General features: G+C 34.7%; 1 protein-coding gene across 1 annotated transcript in view; it reads right to left on the bottom strand.

The window, feature by feature from the left end:
- PLEKHH1 (pleckstrin homology, MyTH4 and FERM domain containing H1) overlaps window positions 1–17407 on the bottom strand; it is a 260142-nt gene that overhangs the window by 62708 nt on the left and 180027 nt on the right. The window contains exons 12-15 of the mRNA XM_053697836.1: window positions 12377–12487; window positions 9596–9682; window positions 5403–5561; window positions 3850–3930 (exon numbers count right to left, since the gene is read on the bottom strand). Of these exons, the coding sequence (XP_053553811.1) occupies window positions 3850–3930; window positions 5403–5561; window positions 9596–9682; window positions 12377–12487 (438 nt within the window). The remainder of the gene's footprint in view (window positions 1–3849; window positions 3931–5402; window positions 5562–9595; window positions 9683–12376; window positions 12488–17407) is intronic.

Here is a 17407-nt window from a genome sequence, read left to right as displayed (position 1 = left end):
CTTCAAATAAAGAACTAGGAAAGAGATTAATGGAACACCCTTTGTATAGAGATATAATAATAGTCTGGAGAAGGTTAACTAAATCGATTGGAATGAGGCAGAACATCTCAAAATGGTTGCCGATAACTGGCAATATACACTTTCCTTTAGGCAATATGGTGGACATTTTTGAAAAATGGTCACCAGGGAGACCACTTATAGTGAAAGACTTCTATGACTCTGAGTCAAATAAAGTTTTCACATTTGATAGATTTCAAGAGATTTTTCCGGAAGTTCAGAAAAAACATATATTCTATTTTATTCAAGTAAAAGGCTATATCCTTAAACTAGTGAATTTGGATCCCCAGTTGTGGGAACAACATCCGCTGGTTGATCTGGTAATGGTTAGGAAGGGATTATTATCCTTTATCTATAAATTTTTGGTATCCCTGGAAGAAACATCGGTTCTAGCAGATTTGACTTCCCAGTGGTTAACACTGGTTGACTCTCCGGATCTTGAAACAATACTCTTAAAGAGTGTAAAAACTGCACAGAGGCTGTTTTCTTCGTCTTATTATAGGGAAATTCAATTTAGGGTGATACACAGAGATTATTTAATTCCTCGGAGAGTGGCCAAGTGGAACAAAACTGTGTTTAATATCTGCTCTAAATGCCACTTTCATGACCCTGACTTGATTCATCTAGTCTGGGGATGCCCTAAGGTGAATCAATTTTGGATGAAGGTAGAATATTTTCTCTCTAATATAGTAAAAAAAAAGATCCAGCTAACACGAGACTCTATCCTTTTTTTAAGATCCCACACCGCTTGGGATAAAGATGTTGATTTTATACTAATAGCATTAACAATTATTAGAACACTTCTCTTTAAATATTGGATTTCTTGTAAGACACCCACTATCCCAGAAGTGAGGAAAGCACTATTAGACTCATCAATCAAAGCAGCATATGAATCAAAATTGGAGAGGCCCTCAGGAGAGAAATTCTGTAGAAGGTGGAGAGTTTTCGTGGGCTTTCAGGGAAACGACTTTGTACAATATATAGAACAAATTATTAACATTAAATTAGATTAGGGGGGGGGGTGGGGGATACGGGGGGGCGAGAGGAGAGAGGGAATATTCTTCATTACTACTACCCCTTTTTTTTTTTTTCCTTTCTTTGAGTTGTCCGGGAAAGGGTCATGGCTACCTGGCTTTTGTCCCTTTCTATATATTGTTTCTTTTATGCTGTAATCTCCATGCATGGAGAATTGTGTGTTATGTGTGTGTTGTTTGTATTTGTCTTTTTTCTTTTTTGTATAATAAAAATTTATAAATAAAAAAAAAAAAAAAACTGACATAGAAAACAAACATTTTCTTCATGATTCAGATAGATGTCATTTTAAACAAATTTTATTTTTTTTCCCATTACAAATTGTGATTTGTTCTCTTATGCAGCCACCAATCAGCAGCTGCTCCCAGATATGTATTTAACAAACAAAAGTAAGAGAATGAAGCAAATAAACTAAAAGTAAACTGGAAAGTTGTTTAAAATGCCACGCTCTATCCAAATCATGAAGTAAATGGGTTTTATGTCTATTTAACATGCCAATTGAAGCATCCCTCATAAAGACACCACCTTTCAATAGTCTGAAGTTGACATTGTAGGTTTGGCCTTAAACTAGACATTCAAGAGCAGTAACACTATGGGGTGGATTACAAGTGAAGTGCCAATTTATCGTGTGCCCGCAAAACGGCCAAATCCATTTACGGACGCATATAAATACCCAGCCATTGCGAGCTTGCGGTAGCAATTAAAACTCAAAAAATTAACTAGAGGTCAGACTTCTGGTTAATTTTTTAAATGCCCTCTAACTGCCCCCCCCCCCCGAAAAATGTGTGTAGTGGCTTTAATAAAATAAAAAATAGAAGCATTTTTAATTATTTAAATAAAAACTGCACCAACAGTTTTTAGGGGTTAAAAGTAGCGGGTGTGGGGTGTTAGAAAAAAAATGGCACTGAAAAGTGGCTTTACATTGCGTTCTATAGGGACTGTGTGTTCCCAGTAAATATATATGTATATGCTTATATACATATATATTTATGTGTTATTATGTGTATATATACAAAAATATCTATATATTTATATCTATATATATTTTTATATGCTGCCCATCACTGTGCGACTTACCCCCTTTGCTGCGCTAGTTCTCATGCCGTGTATGATGGCATGAGAACGAGGCTCCCATTGGAGCCTATGGAAGCGTGATCTCGTAAGCACAATGCTTCCGTGCAATGTGAATGCAAGGTCGTGTTCGCATTGCACCTCGATGCGAACTCTCAATGCGCTGGTATTAATAAGTTGAGCGCAAATATCGCTTTCATGGAAGCAATATTTTGCGCTCAACTTGTAATCTAGCCCCATGTGATTGTTCTTGTAACTTGCTGAAGTTGCATATATACTTACAGGAAATAAGCCTCATTGTTTCAAGAATGTTTTGGTTTGTTAAATACCTTTATTCTGAGTAAAAATTGTACGTGAACAAGCTCCTTACAGAGGCTGAAATCAAAGTCTGTAACCAAATATTATGCATAATGGTGAAGGTTGACTAACCTGACTACATAATGCACAGTAATTGCTTAGAGCATAGCACATCCTTGTTTTCAGCTATACCTAACTGGCCACAACTAAACTAGGAATAGGATAAACATAGCAGTCAGCATTAAGTGCTTAGTTTTGTAAATCATTAGTAACGTTTTAAATACTTGTAAAAATGTTTATGCAGTCACTATTTTATTGTTGATTTATACCAGGAGTTTTCAAACCCCACTAACGGGCCAAATTTTCAGGATTACTTTGGGTGAGAGCAGATTACAAACCATGTTTACTAATCATCTGATTATTTCAGCTGTACTTCAGCTGAGATATCTTGAACATCTGGTCTGTTAGGGAGGCCTGAGCACGTTTGAAAACCCCTGATCTTTACTATGCTGCATACTTAAAATGACTTTAATGTCCCTTTAAATGGACAGTGCGCTGCACACTTGATTTGTTTTCAAATAACTTATTGTACCAGCAGAAAAGTATAAAATGTATGATCAATTGCTTTTTTAGTTTTATTTTGTAAATTAAATTGCTGTTGTTCTTCTTTGGAAACACAACCCATTAAAAAAAATATATATATATATATATATACATATATACACACACATACACATGCTTCTTTAACTTATCTCTGTCTATATACCAAAGTCCAATACTTAGGCCCAGATATTCAAAGCATTGTCAGACCAACGAGAAACTGCCTTTGGGACCTTGTGGTCTGTTGGTCTGTCAATATATTCTAAAAAAAAGAGGTCGGACCCGTGAAGTGCCGGCAAGTGGTGATGTGTCTCCCCATAGAATATAATGGGGTGCGCTACGTCATCTAAACATTGCCCCTTGTCGGCATTTTCAGCAGGCGGCGGGGCACGTATTAAAAGTGTTCCTAAGACAGAGCAGACAGTGCACTCACTGAAACCAAACACTGTTTCTGTGTAGGAATACTTCAAATAATGCCTGTGTGACCTTACTTTCCCTAAACCTACATTACCTTTCTCAAACTGTAAAGTCTCGCCACTGAAAAGGTAGCGAGACAAACATGGCTGATACCCTACTCGTAACCTGTACTGTAGAGATTGGAATATACTTCACTGGCGATGTATCCCAATCAAAGTGCAGGTTTCACCTAACCTATTTAACCCTAATCCACCAGTAAAATTCAACCAAGGATAAACATTAGTTTTAATGACTAACATGACACTGTGTAAGAGTACTCAAAGATTCATACAGTTACCCTCTAGTGCAAATCTCACACAGAACTAAAAGCAGTACCTTGTCTTCATGATTTCTATAATAGTAAAATGTTTTGCCGATCAGTGCACACCAGACCAATTTGGAATGACCATGTTTCACCTAAATAGAAAAAAACAAATCGATGAATAAAGTAGAAATGTGACACAAATCTTTGTAGTAGGTGAATTCTATTGCATGCCTTTAAAACTTTCACTTTCAGGGGAGCTAGCCCTTGATTGGTTAACCATTACTTTCTAATAGTTACGTAATGCTCTCAAGTAAACATTTTAAGAACTGTATATGCATTTATGGGACAGCTATTCTGAAGTGATTACTTTATTTATCCTTCAGTTTTAGCCCAGCTAAAATGTGCAATTTACTAATAAAAATAAATAAATCTGAAAGCAAAGTACAACAGGTACAAATTCCCAAATCCAAACTTATTCTAAAATCAAAACTTTTTAATTAATATTTAAAGAAAAATATTAAATGATCAAATATTACTATTTTCCCTGCCTGCTTGGCGCTAGATTTCACGCACAGCTATTGGCTAAGAGGTAGATACGTCACCTCTCAGCCAAATAGCATTCTGCTGTGGGCTGCCTTAGCAGCTCAGTGCAATGAACGCTGAAAACAAAAAAAGGAGCTTTCAGCATGAAGTATTTTATACTTTATGACAAAGTCCCCTTCATTTGTTCCAATGGTAAATCCTAGCGTTTTACAAATGCTAGGATTTATCATCACTTTAAAACAACAAATATTGCCTTTCTGATTAAAGTACTGTACTATCTTTCTGAGGGTACTATGTATACAAAAGTATTGATATAAAACTACCTTCAGGTTACATATATAAGCTGTATTATGACATGTAAATAAATAATTGGTTCCATCCGCTATCTCCAAACTGTCCCAGTTTAAAGATGCAAAAATTCAAAAATCCAAACCTTTTTCTGGTTTGGATAAATGGTTTTCTACCTGTATTATCTTTGTGTTATAATACAGTAGAAGTGACAAGACTGGAAAAACAGAATTATTTCCGTGTTTGGGAGCAGCAACATTAGGTTTTAGTTGTTATTTGGTTTTGGTTTTCTTTATTGAAGATTGAAATAATAGCGAAAGCAATCAAAGTCAATCTGGGTTTGAGTCTGCAGCTCACAAGGCTAGCCACGGTCATTACGGTAGTGTAAAAAAACATTGTTTTGCATTTCTTATCAGTTAAAGCCAATTAGGGAAATATATGTAGCAGGGTAAACCGTGAGAAATCTGCAGGGTGTGTTTTCAGTTTGGAGAATAAAAATATCAAAGAGCTAAAATGAAAAGGGGGCACAATAAATTATGAAATTATATTGAATTTTTAAATAACTTTCTCAATGAAAAATCTCAAGGTGTTACTATCCCTTTAAGGTCAGCACTTCCTTGCAAGTTTCTTGTTGGTTTAGCACACACGGAAATAAGTGAATTCTCCAAAAATGATCATGATTAACAGGAACCAGAGCTGTATGCAACCTAAATACACCACCACTGATTCAGGTTCAAGTTGAAGCTACAAAAGAACACAACAAATTCCAATGAAAGAGATGCCCTCCACTTACTTTGGTTAGCCAGCCTTTCACAGTAGACTTGTTGTCACTCTGAGGTAACATAGGTCCAGCAGCCTGAATTTTTAGAATATTTTGGAGCACACGGATCCATTCCTCCAATATGTTGGGTGAGTCAGCAGTGAGGTAATAGGTCTTTTTTTCTGTGATGAGCTGTGCACAAAAGGAATTAGTTCTTTAAACCCGCTAAATCCATTTATAAAAAGAAGATGCCAAAATGAAAAGGGTAAATCATTATCTTCAAGTCTAAGTTCACTTGGGCATTCTTTGTTATTTCACACTTGTTTTTAATTTTCATGACACTTCAGTGGCTGCTAAAATTTAATTGAGGTAAAACCTCAAAAATTGGTACAGTATTTTTTATTTTTTGCCCTTATTAAATGTAAAAAAGAGCGGATTCCTATACGGCAATATGAAAATGTTTAGACAATGCTAGAACCCAAGCTACTACACAATTCTTCAAATATTAAGAGTGTTAGATCTTGTCTGGCGTTTTCACTTTATTTGGTGAAGAAGCCACTCAAGTATTTTGGTATATAAAAAACATGTTCCTGTGGTGTTCTTAGATAATAACTTTGTAATATTTAAAGATATTCCCTTTCCCCCTTGTAAAATTAAACTTGGTTGGAATACAAGTTCTATATTACATATCACAGAATTGTTTATACATTTCCATGTACTATCCTGTTTATTATTCTTAGAATATGCATTCAACCTAATAAAAATCATTTAAATAAAAAAATAATAATAAAAATAACAATTTTTCTTCATTCTCTTGCTATCTTTATTTGAAAAAAAAGGCATTTAAGCTATTTTTTGGTTCAGACGCTGGACAGCACTTGTTTATTGGTGGGTGGATTTATCCACCAATCAGCAAGATCAACCCAGGTTGTTCACCAAAAATGTGACGGCATCTAAACTTACATTCTTGCATTTCAAATAAAGATACCAATAAAAGGAGTAAATTAGAAAGCTGCCTAAAATTGCATGCTCTATCTGAATCACAAAAGAAAACAATTGGGTTCAGTGTCCCTTTAACTGATTTAAAGCAAATGGCTATTTTGTATATTTTGCAATTAATATGCTCTGACATAGCTATTTCAGCCATGTGAGGACATTTAGGGCAATTTCAGGAGATTGATATTAAAATGTTTGTTTATCAGAAATAGCTTAAAGTTATCTTTTTTTTGTGTGTGCATGGTTTAAGCAGACATGTCTAGGGAGAACAGTTGCATAAAGAGCACATTTGTTAACACATTTCACCTTTGTATAAGTTGGAACAACTGTTGAATGTGCTGTATGATTTCATTATCAAATAGAAAATTGTTATAGAAAGTCTCAATGGTTGTAAGGGAGGCAGGTAAACGTTAGCGCTAACTAACGTCCTATCTTAGCCGCTCTTAATACTTATTTCCTTCCCAAATAAGAATAATGAGTAATGTTTTGTTTGACAAAGAGGGCACTTAAAAAGCTAGCTAATAGGACTATAAAAGATGTGGTAATATTACTATATTATTGTGACTAAATAGTACCTCCTAAATGTGCATAACTGTTGACACAAATTTAAAACCTTGATCTATATGTATAGTAATAAGCTATGCTTCCAAAATAACCTAAGTGGATTTCAGGTGAAATATTCCAGTGAAGACTTTTCAAGTGACAGTATTATAATGATAAACGTGACAATATTTAAGTGATAAACGTGACTTAAAATTCAGTGATTAATTACTGTTTTGCAATAAAATGTGATCAATGATATATGGAATAGTCTATTTCTATAAAACTTTCTGAATCAAATCAACACTTAATTTTACTTTTATTAAAATTAATGAAAACATAAAAATGAAAACATAATGAGAACATTATAAAAACAATGTGGTAAGATGTTGCAAAATGTGCTTTAGGATCGGATTACTTTGTTATTAAAGGGACACTGAACCCAATTTTTTTTCTTGTGTGATTCAGATAGAGCATGCAATTTTAAGCAACTTTCTAATTGACTCCTATTATCAAATTGTCTTCATTCTCTTGGTATCTTTATTTGAAATGCAAGAATGTAAGTTTAGATGCCGGCCCATTTTTGGTGAACAAACTGGGTTGTTCTTGCTGATTGGTGGATAAATTCACCCACCAATAAACAAGTGCTTTCCATGGTTCTAAAATAAAAAAATAGCTTAGATGCCTTTTTTTCAAATAAAGAAAGCAAGAGAACGAAGAAAAATTATAAACGGTGTAAATTAGAAAGTTGCTTAAAATGGCATGCTCTATCTGAATCACAAAAGAAAAAAATTGGGTTCAGTGTCCCTTTAACCAGCATGAATGTATACATTAACTTTCCGTTAAAACATCTATACATTTACTAGGTCAGTTTGTTGGCTAAGGCAAACCAGTGAGGCTGTAGGCAGATGTACAAATTACAATCTCAGCTTAATCTCTAAAGAACGGCAATTTTCCTGATGACAAAGTTAATGGCCTCTACTAAGGTTCCAGAGTTAAAACATGAACTCTAAAACATCAATTCTAAAAGCTTGAAGTCCAGACACAAAAGATAGATCCAAAAAGAATAGATCCAAAAAAGAAAAAGGGGAGACATCTTCGTTAGCTAACAGGTTGTTTTGATTCAATTAATGAGCGTCACAGGTTTAAACCCCACTCAAGACCATTAATAGGTCTTTCATTTAAAGGCCAAGTATCAAAGCTCATATTAAAATATTTTTACAATTCATGTAACATAAGTGTTTTGCAAATGCCCTTTAAAGACAAAATATTTGTTTTAATTACATTTAATTCTTTGGCTTAAAAGCACTTCATACCAAAATGTTGTAGCCAAGAATTTGAGATTTTTTTTTAGATATATTAAAAATTCAAAACATGGGCAAGAAAAGTTTGAAGCTTATGTTGTTTAAATGAAGAGTCCATCAACAATATTGTGCAGTTTTTTTAAATGGAAATTGTAATTTTGCTAATTTTCCACAGTGTTTCAAGTATATTTTTTTTTTACCTTTTTTCAAAACATATAAGAAATATGTAGGACCACTACATTATGTATATGAATATAAAATACAATTTTTTTTTATTATATTAAAAGTATATTTGAGACATAAAAGAACAAATGTGATCAAATCGGACTGTGGGAAGTTGGAAATTACAATGAGGAGCAACATAAAAAAGCTAATATATAGAGCCACTATCACCACATGGATCCAGCTATAGAAATTTATATAGCAGATATTACACTACCCATTGGTATCAAGGACAAGCATTTGTATCTGATGTCATTAACATCATATAAAGAAAAAACATTTTGTATCAATTGTCCTACAGGGAACCAATTTAGCTACCATATAGTAATTAGGTAGTTATTATTGGATTCACATATTTCAGGCTATTATTTCTGGGATGACTAAGGAGACCTATTCAGGGACACTCCAAAATCTAGATATGCACAAATCTCCCATGTTACCTGTACTTGAGAGCAATTGAACCACTAACCTAACATACGTCAACAGGTCCCTGGCTGCCCATAGTCTCTGTAGCAAAAGCTATTAGACAGACGGTTAATAATTGGACCTTTTTGGATCTTACTACGATATTTTGTAAACAATTTACTATAGATTGGCGTTAAATCAAATCCTCCTATACTGCTAATAGTTGGATATTCAATGTCACTTCTAAATCACTCAATTAACACACTTTAATAAATCATAGCTATGGTGTGAAAGCTAAACAGTGTTTCTGTTATCGTATGTTCAGTTGTTCATCTCTACACACCAAATTTCATTCGTTTTTGGTATCTCCATTTCCATATCATTCATGTTACTTGTTCTTTGGTGTAACCCTCTCCCCCATCTCTATTCACAATTTGTCATTACTTCCTAAAATACCTGTCCACTTCCTTTAACACAAGGTATTCCCCCTATGTCCTTGCTATCTACACTTTTATGATCTCATTTTGTACCCTTCTTTCTACACAAGCTCTCATACTCTGTTATACAGATGGTCAAGCAAGCTGGAACAAGAAAGGAAATGAGGAGAGAGAAACACAGGATGAATAAAAAGGAAAGATAATAGATTGAGATAAAGAGAAAGCACACATTACAGTTTGCTCAAGCAGCCAGTCTAATAAAAGCAAATAAAAGCTCTCTACCTTCAGAGGCCAGTGACAGGTTTAAGTAGAATTGCCTCACCTGAAAGGTTTGCAATCCTTCACCACGAACAATCCGGCAGGAGGAATTTAGCTCGATTTGACCTTGGGGCTTCCGAATGACATCACTCTGTAGAACAAAAGACTTGATTTATGTATGGAAACACTAAAGTGACAGAATTAAATGATCTCTACCTTCAAGAAAGTTTAAAAGGAACAGTAAATGCATCTACCACCTTTTTTTGCAGTCTTCAAATAGATGAACATATAATTAGAGTATGAACAGTATCAGATTTAACACCTTGTTTGCTACAATTGTTTTTCAATGGACAGACTCCACCCACCAGGTTCCTTACTTGGAGGAGCCACTGTCATTGTGTTAACAAAGTCTCCATTGTTTGGCTTTAGCAGAAATCATAACATAAGAAACAGGGGAGAGATATGTGGCAAGATTAAGCTTGTAAAGCCGGACATTTGTTCTTACACAGTTTTCAGGATAGATAAATCCACAATTTTGAAAACTTATATTACAGGAAATAGAGGCAAAATAAATATTAAAAAACAATATAAAAAAAATGAATACAAATAATAATAAAATTACATTATAAAGTTGTCACTATGCATAATTAAGCATTTTATATTACAATATCAATGTGTTTATAAAATATATTGCACCTTGCGCATGGATTTCTCATCTATCTTATTTTTATCTTGCTGTTGCAAGGACACTCTTGGCTCTGAAACTATAGGATTATTGTATAGCTGATTGCTATGGAACTTGGTTTGCCTTAAAGGGATAGTAAAGTCAAACGTAAATTAGAAAGTTGTTAAAAATGACATGCCCCTACTGAATCAGGAAAGTTTAATTTGATCATTAAATTTGCTTTGTTTTCTTGGTATTCTTAGTTGAAAGCTAAACCTTGGTATGTTCATATGCTAATTTCTAAGGGCTTGAGGCCGCCTTTTCTCTGAATGCATTTTACAATTTTTCACAGCTAGAGGACATTAGTTCATGTGTTTTATATAAATAAGACACTGTGCTCATGCATGTGAAGTTATTTAAGAGTCATCACTAATTGCCTGAAATGCAAGTGTGCCAAAAGATCTGAGATAAGGATGCAGTATCTAGAGGCGTAGATACAAGGTAATCACAGAGTAAAGTGTATATTTCTATAACAGTGTTGGTTATGCAAAACTGGGAAATGGGATAATCTATAAAGGGATTAACTATTTTATAAAGGGATTATCTACCTTTTTAGACAATTTTTTTTTGGTGTTTACTATCCCTTTAAATATAAAAAACACTTTACCCCCCCCCCCCGAATAAATTAGAGCAAAAAACTACATTCAGCATGGGTGATTTTTGCCATCAATTTCATTTCAATCCTTTAGCTCCAACACTGTATTGTTAGAGCATTTTAGAATTACACTTTTGTTTGGGTCTAACCTCAGTAAAGATCTTGACTTGTCCCATTAAGCCTTAAAGCCTCTATTTAAAAAACAAACAAAAAAAATCGTATTTTCAAGCAGGTTTCCTTTAATCCAAGTCGTATTTTGCCTTGTATTAAAGAGACATGAAAACCAAATATTTTCTTTTTACGTTTCAGATAGAGTATGTGATTTTAAACAACTTTCCAATTAACTTCTATTATCAAATTTGCTTCATTCTTTTAGTATCCTCTTGTGAGCTAGCTGAACACATCTGGTGAACCAATGAAAAGTAGCATTAATATGCAGCCACCAATCACCAGCTAGCTCCCAGTAATGCATTGCTGCTCCTGATCTTACCCAGGTAGGCTTTTTAACTAGGGATACCAAAACAATTATGCAAATTAGATAATAAAAGTAAATTTGAAAGTTCTTTAAAATGACATGCTCTGTCTGAATCAAAAAAGAAATTTTTTTGGTATTGTGTCCCTTTAAGAAAAAAGAAAAACAAACAAACAAACAAAAAATAATACGCTGCTAATATTTGTGCAAACTGCAGTCCTTGAACGAAACAAGCATAAAAATAGGAGAGTTTTCTTTCACAAGTTTTTTTTTATTCTAAGTATTTTTTCTAATTTTCAGAATTAATTTTCCCTGTAACTTAAAAGGGACACTTTCTAATTTACTCCTATTATCAAAAAATTTTTCATTCTCTTGCTATCTTTATTTAAAAAGCAGGAATGTAAAGCTTAAGAGCCAGGCCAATTTTTGGTTGAGAACCTGGATTATGCTTGCTTATTGGTTTGCTAAATGTAGCCACCAATAAGCAAGCGCTATCCAGGGTGCTGAACCTAAAATGGACTGGCTCCTAAGCTTTAAATTCCTGCTTTTTAAATAAAGATAGCAAGAGAATGAAAAAAATTGATAATAGGAGTAAATTAGAAAGTTGCTTAAAATTGCATGCTCTATCTGAATCATTAAAGATTTTTTTTTATGTTTAGTGTACCTTTAAGAGTCCTGTGTGTGTCTAGAGACAAAATATCATTCCAAGCCAATATGGCTGTCTGAAGCGTGAAATATTGCTACCATATATTTTCCTGCAACATTTCCTGCATCAGCCGAATAGCTGTATATATCTGCCCGCTTGATTTTTAATACTGCCTCCAAATTTTAATGCAAGTTTTTATGTGAAACTGGAGGTTCGCTTGATTTTGAATAAGCACATAATCTACCTAAACTGTGAACACGATTTAAAAAGAAATGATTGAGTGTGTGTGTGTTTCACAAACTTATACAGATTAAAATAATAATGAGTCCAATGGAAACATGAAAATGTGGTGGCTAATTATACCATGATAGGATTTTAGTTGTAAATACATTTTCATATAAAACTTACAGGTGATTTGTAATACAAGATCTCCCCATTCCTCAGAACAAACCACCTTCTCTTCCAGGTCTTAACATGACTTCCCATCTTCAGCAAGTATCCAGACTTTTCAAGAGGTTCCTAAATTGAAACCACAGAATCACTAAATCAGAACAGGTCCTTCCTTTGACCAGAAAATAATATTAAAATACAAATTTAAAGAAAACTCCACCACATAACACATTTAAAACAAAGTAATAACTTTACTATAATTTAATTAAAAGCAGTAATATAAATATTATTTGCATAAAAAAGGATTTTATAATCACTGCTAAAACCTTCAAGCTATGAGTGACAGCATATGAAAAAGGTGAGGACTCATAACTACTATTAAATGACACCCAAATCTTTTCTTTCATGATTCAGATAGCGCATGCAATTTTAAGCAACTTTCTAATTTACTCCTATTATCAATTTTTCTTTGTTCTCTTGCTATCTTTATTTAAAAATCAGGAATGTAAATCTTAGCAGCCAGCCCATTTTAGGTTCAGCACCATGGATAGCGCTCGTTTATTTGAGGCTGACATTTACCCACCAATAAGCAGGCATTACCCAGGTTGTCAACTAAAAATGGGCCGGCTCCTATGCATCACATTCCTGCTTTTTAAATAAAGATAGCAAAAGAACGAAGAAAAAATGATAATAGGAGAAAGTTGCTTAAAATTGCACACTCTTTCTGAATCATTAAAGAAAAAAATTGCATTTAGTGTCCCTTTAAATATCAAGTTACCAGCTGGTAAAAGGCAGAACAATAAACAAAGAAAGGTGGCGAAAGAAGGACCAAAGAAAGAAGAAAGGAAGAGCCCAACCACAAAAATAAAATAGGTCTTACCACAGGAAGACCTTCATGTGTGCTGTCAGAGAAAACATTAAAGGGACACTAAATCCAAAAAAATTCTGTCACTATTGAGATAGAGAAAACAATTTTAAACAAAATTCCAATTAACTTCTATTATCTAATTTGCTTAATTCTTTAGATATCCTTTTTATAAGAAATAGCAATGCACATAAGTGAGCCAATCACACAAGGCATCTGTGTGCAGCCACCAATCAGCAACTACTAAGCCTATCTAGATATGCTTTTCAGCAAAGGATAACAGGAAAATGAAGCAAATTAGATAATAGCAGTAAATTAGAAGGTTGTTTAAAAATGCAAGCTCTTTCTAAATCCTGAAAGAAAAAATGTGGGTTTCATGTCCCTTTAAGCAAACCAAAAACCTTAAATACTATAATGATAGGATGCCCTACATCCTTCTGATAATTCCTAAGTAGGTGACGAGAGCCATCATTTCAAGGTGTCTTGGAAGTTTCAGCCTTTCTCCAATTGGTTGCTTTGGTAATAATCTATTAAAAAGTGATATAAAACCCAATCTATTCGTTCGTTTTTCATAAAAAGAGTAAAAAAATGATAAACAACTTTGTGTTTTACTTCTTTTATCAAATTTGCTTCATTCTTTTAGTACACTTTGTTAAAGAAGCAGCAATGCAGGAGTGGGAGCTAATTAAAAACATTGGTTCAGTCAATGACAAGAGAAATAAATGTGTAGATGCCAATCAGTTATCTCCCAGTACTGCATAGCTGCTCCTGAGCCTACCTAGGTATGTTTTTAACAAAGGATAACAAGAGAAAAAAGGCAATTAGATAATAGAAGTAAATTGGAAAGTTGTTTAAAATTACATGCTCCATCTGAATAATGAATGCTTAATTTTGACTTAAATGTCCCTTTAATAATAATATACTGCTTCACGTGTTGCCAGAATGAATGTGAGATAAACCGGATTTTAAGTCTTAATTCTAAATGATTTTCTTTGTGTTGCAAGTGACAGTACATGAAGCAAAAGATGACATTACCATTGTGCCAACATCAAATCATCACTTGGTGAAAAACAATGTTTGAAAAGTGTAGAATCAGAATCACACTGCCTCCTTGCCCACTTCTCCATTTATTTTTTATCATTTAACAAAGCAAATGCAGCTAGATCAAGAGAGTTAGCCATGTTTATGTGCTTTCATTCGTATTCACATAATGTAAACTGTGAAATATATGAATGTGAATATTTTTTATTAAAAAAGGGTAAAAGTCCTGTGACAGAATGTGAAGCAAAAATGATGCTTTTTGTGTCAATATCAAATTTGTGAGAATTAGCAACATGATGAAGAGACTGATGAAAAGGTGCTACTGCTTTCTTATAGTATCTGAGGGCTTACTCCACACAAGTTTTGCAAGAATTTCACATCTTTGGGGTTTGGGTAAAAGTAGGGGAGAAAAATGTCCAAATTTAGAGAAGTCAATGATGATGACTTGGAAGAATCTTAGGAACTGTACGCAAAACCATCTCATCTTAGGAAAGTTATGAAAGCAGGAATCTTCAAATAAAACCAATCATTCTCAAAGGGGAGACCTTGCCTCTCTCTGAGGTCCAGGTTAAGGTTCCGGGACGAAAATAGAGGCCAGAGGGGCTGGTACCTGAATTAAGGATAGTGCATCCAGGTAGAGAGCTTGTCAGCATGGAAAGAGAAAGACCTGCAAATCAGAGAGCGGACTCAACACCAATAAGAACCACACTCATTAATCATTTTTGGTGGTAACTGGCTTGTGAGCCACCATGATAGACTTAAACACTATTAGAGAGGAAACCTTGTATGTGAAAATTAAAGATTCAGTATATAGCTTATTAGCGCTAAAAGAGGCAAGTCAATTAAAGGAATGTAAAGTGAGAATACAGCTAACAACAGGAAAGGAGCTTGAGTGACTATAGATATTTGAACCAAGTCTGTTCAGACCACTTCTTACATAGCAGCTGTGTTGTGTATTCCTTCTTAATGTCTGTTGTGGCATTGTCTAACTTTATCAGAACTAGAAGGCCTTTGAGTAAGGTCTGCCAGCACAGCAGACCATAACCAAGTAACTGGTGGTGCTCCATGACCACTCCTCAGCTGGACTCTAGCGGATAGTTATCCTGCTTTGGTTTCCAAGAAAAAGGCCTCTTAAGAGATATGGTATGTTGCACCAAAACACAGAAGAATATTATGTTAAACTACTTTGAACCAAACACAGAAGTGATAAAAGCTGCAGATGTGAAAGATGGGTCTGTTCTTGATGTGAGTAATGAATGACTACCAAGAAGTTGAGCCTGGTTGGTGGAAGCAGAGATCCATTGGGGATGTTAAGCAGCTACCAATGGACCTGAAGATAATGTTTGATTGCAGATGTGTGATTGAAGGCCAGAGTGCATGATGGAGCTGTGACCAGTATAATTACAAGGCAGGAAAGTAATAGAGATACATGGAAGCTGCAAAGAGGATACGAGAGCTGCAAGGATCTTCAGAAAACATGGACACTGTGCTATAAACAAATATATGGTTCTATGTACCATAGAAAGGATCAAAGATTCAATTTTACATATGATTTTTTTTTATTGTTGAGAGTCTTGATGTCTAGGGCCAGGTAGAACTGGACTTCCATCGATGTCATTCAGTTTTTTTGCTTCCTCGCTAGTATTGTATATTTTATGTGATTTATTTAGTGTTGTTTATTGTACTAATGTGAAAGACATTTATATACATTATAATGCTATTTTTTAATATTCACTATTCAACTTTTTTATTTTTCGCTCATTTGTTTTTGGAAGATATCTCTCTTTTTTTTTTTTTGTGAGTGAAATGTCAATGGCCCTAGATACACACACACAATCTCTCAGAAGTTTTAAGATTTGGTAAAGAGAGACAGTCATTACTATTGAAAGTCTTGTCTTCCCATAAGAAATAAAAAGTGGCGCCTCATGTTGCAGAACAGATGTAGCACAAGAAACCAAGCAGGTGCCCAATCCCAAATGGCTCACTCACATGTAACAAAAGCACAGCATGTGTAAACAGTGCAGGCCGGGACCTCTGAGCCACCTGGCAGGCTCCACTGTCGCAACTCTGCACCCACACTCACACCCCCGCCAGCTTCACTTCCAGGTCTGTAGAGAAACAGTGTCAGCAGATTGCACCGCTCAAAGGGTTACACCCTCTCCAAGATCATCATTAGATGGATATTGTTCAGACTGACTCATATTGGGTATGAATAGGGATGATAGCGGGGGGCTATTAACCAGGCAATATGTCCACTAAAAAGCTGCACCAAGCAGTAACAAGCGGCAATGGACCAGGAGAATATCAACACTAGATAGGGCTATATTAAATATAAAATAGTAATAATACATGTAAGGGAACATCTTGGTATTAAAAGCATTTCTCGGCTACACAAGTCATTTGAAAGGTTTCATGGTCTAGCTTTATCAATAGAATTGAAATCCTCTGTCTAAACAGTTTGCTCTAAAGTCAACTGTACAGCCTTAAGCAATTTTACCACCTAACTCTACTTAAGTTAGCAACAGACCAGGACTATAAGAATGAACACCATAAGACTCATAATGCAAAGCTAAGTCTGAGAATTTTGCAGACATTTCTGATAGTCCTTTATCAAAGTGATTGGATTCTCTGAAGAATGTAGAGAAAAACTATTTTTCTGCATTGAGTGATCTTTTTTTGTGTAGGGGGAAGTACTGAATATCATTACCAGAAGATAACTGATGTCCATAAGAGACACAAGGTACTAGTATTCTTAAAAAGGCACATCATTAAAAAAACAGAGAGGTCATGAGAAGTGTATGTCAACAGAGCAGAATCAAACTTGCTCAGAAAGGATATGCGGGTAGTTCAGTGCTATATCAAACTATCTGTAAGAACTTTAGAAAGACCTGTGCTGTTCACTGGAATGCAGCAGAGGTATCAGAAACATCATGATTATATTAGGACCCTTGCAGTTGCTATGCAAGAGGTCAGTCCAAAGACACAAGGTACTAGTATTCATTAAAGAAACAGAGATATCATGAGAGAGAGATTCAGAGAGATTGAGAGAGAGATTGAGAAGGAAAGAGAGAGACAAAGAGAGAGAGAGATTGAAAGATTGAGAGATCGAGAGAGATCGAGAGAGAGAGAGAGATCGAGAGAGA

The sequence above is a fragment of the Bombina bombina genome, chromosome 1 (genome assembly GCF_027579735.1).
Source record: "Bombina bombina isolate aBomBom1 chromosome 1, aBomBom1.pri, whole genome shotgun sequence".
Lineage (NCBI taxonomy): Eukaryota > Metazoa > Chordata > Amphibia > Anura > Bombinatoridae > Bombina > Bombina bombina.
Note: the sequence above shows the minus strand (reverse complement) of the source record. Positions and strands in the feature narration are given on the sequence as shown.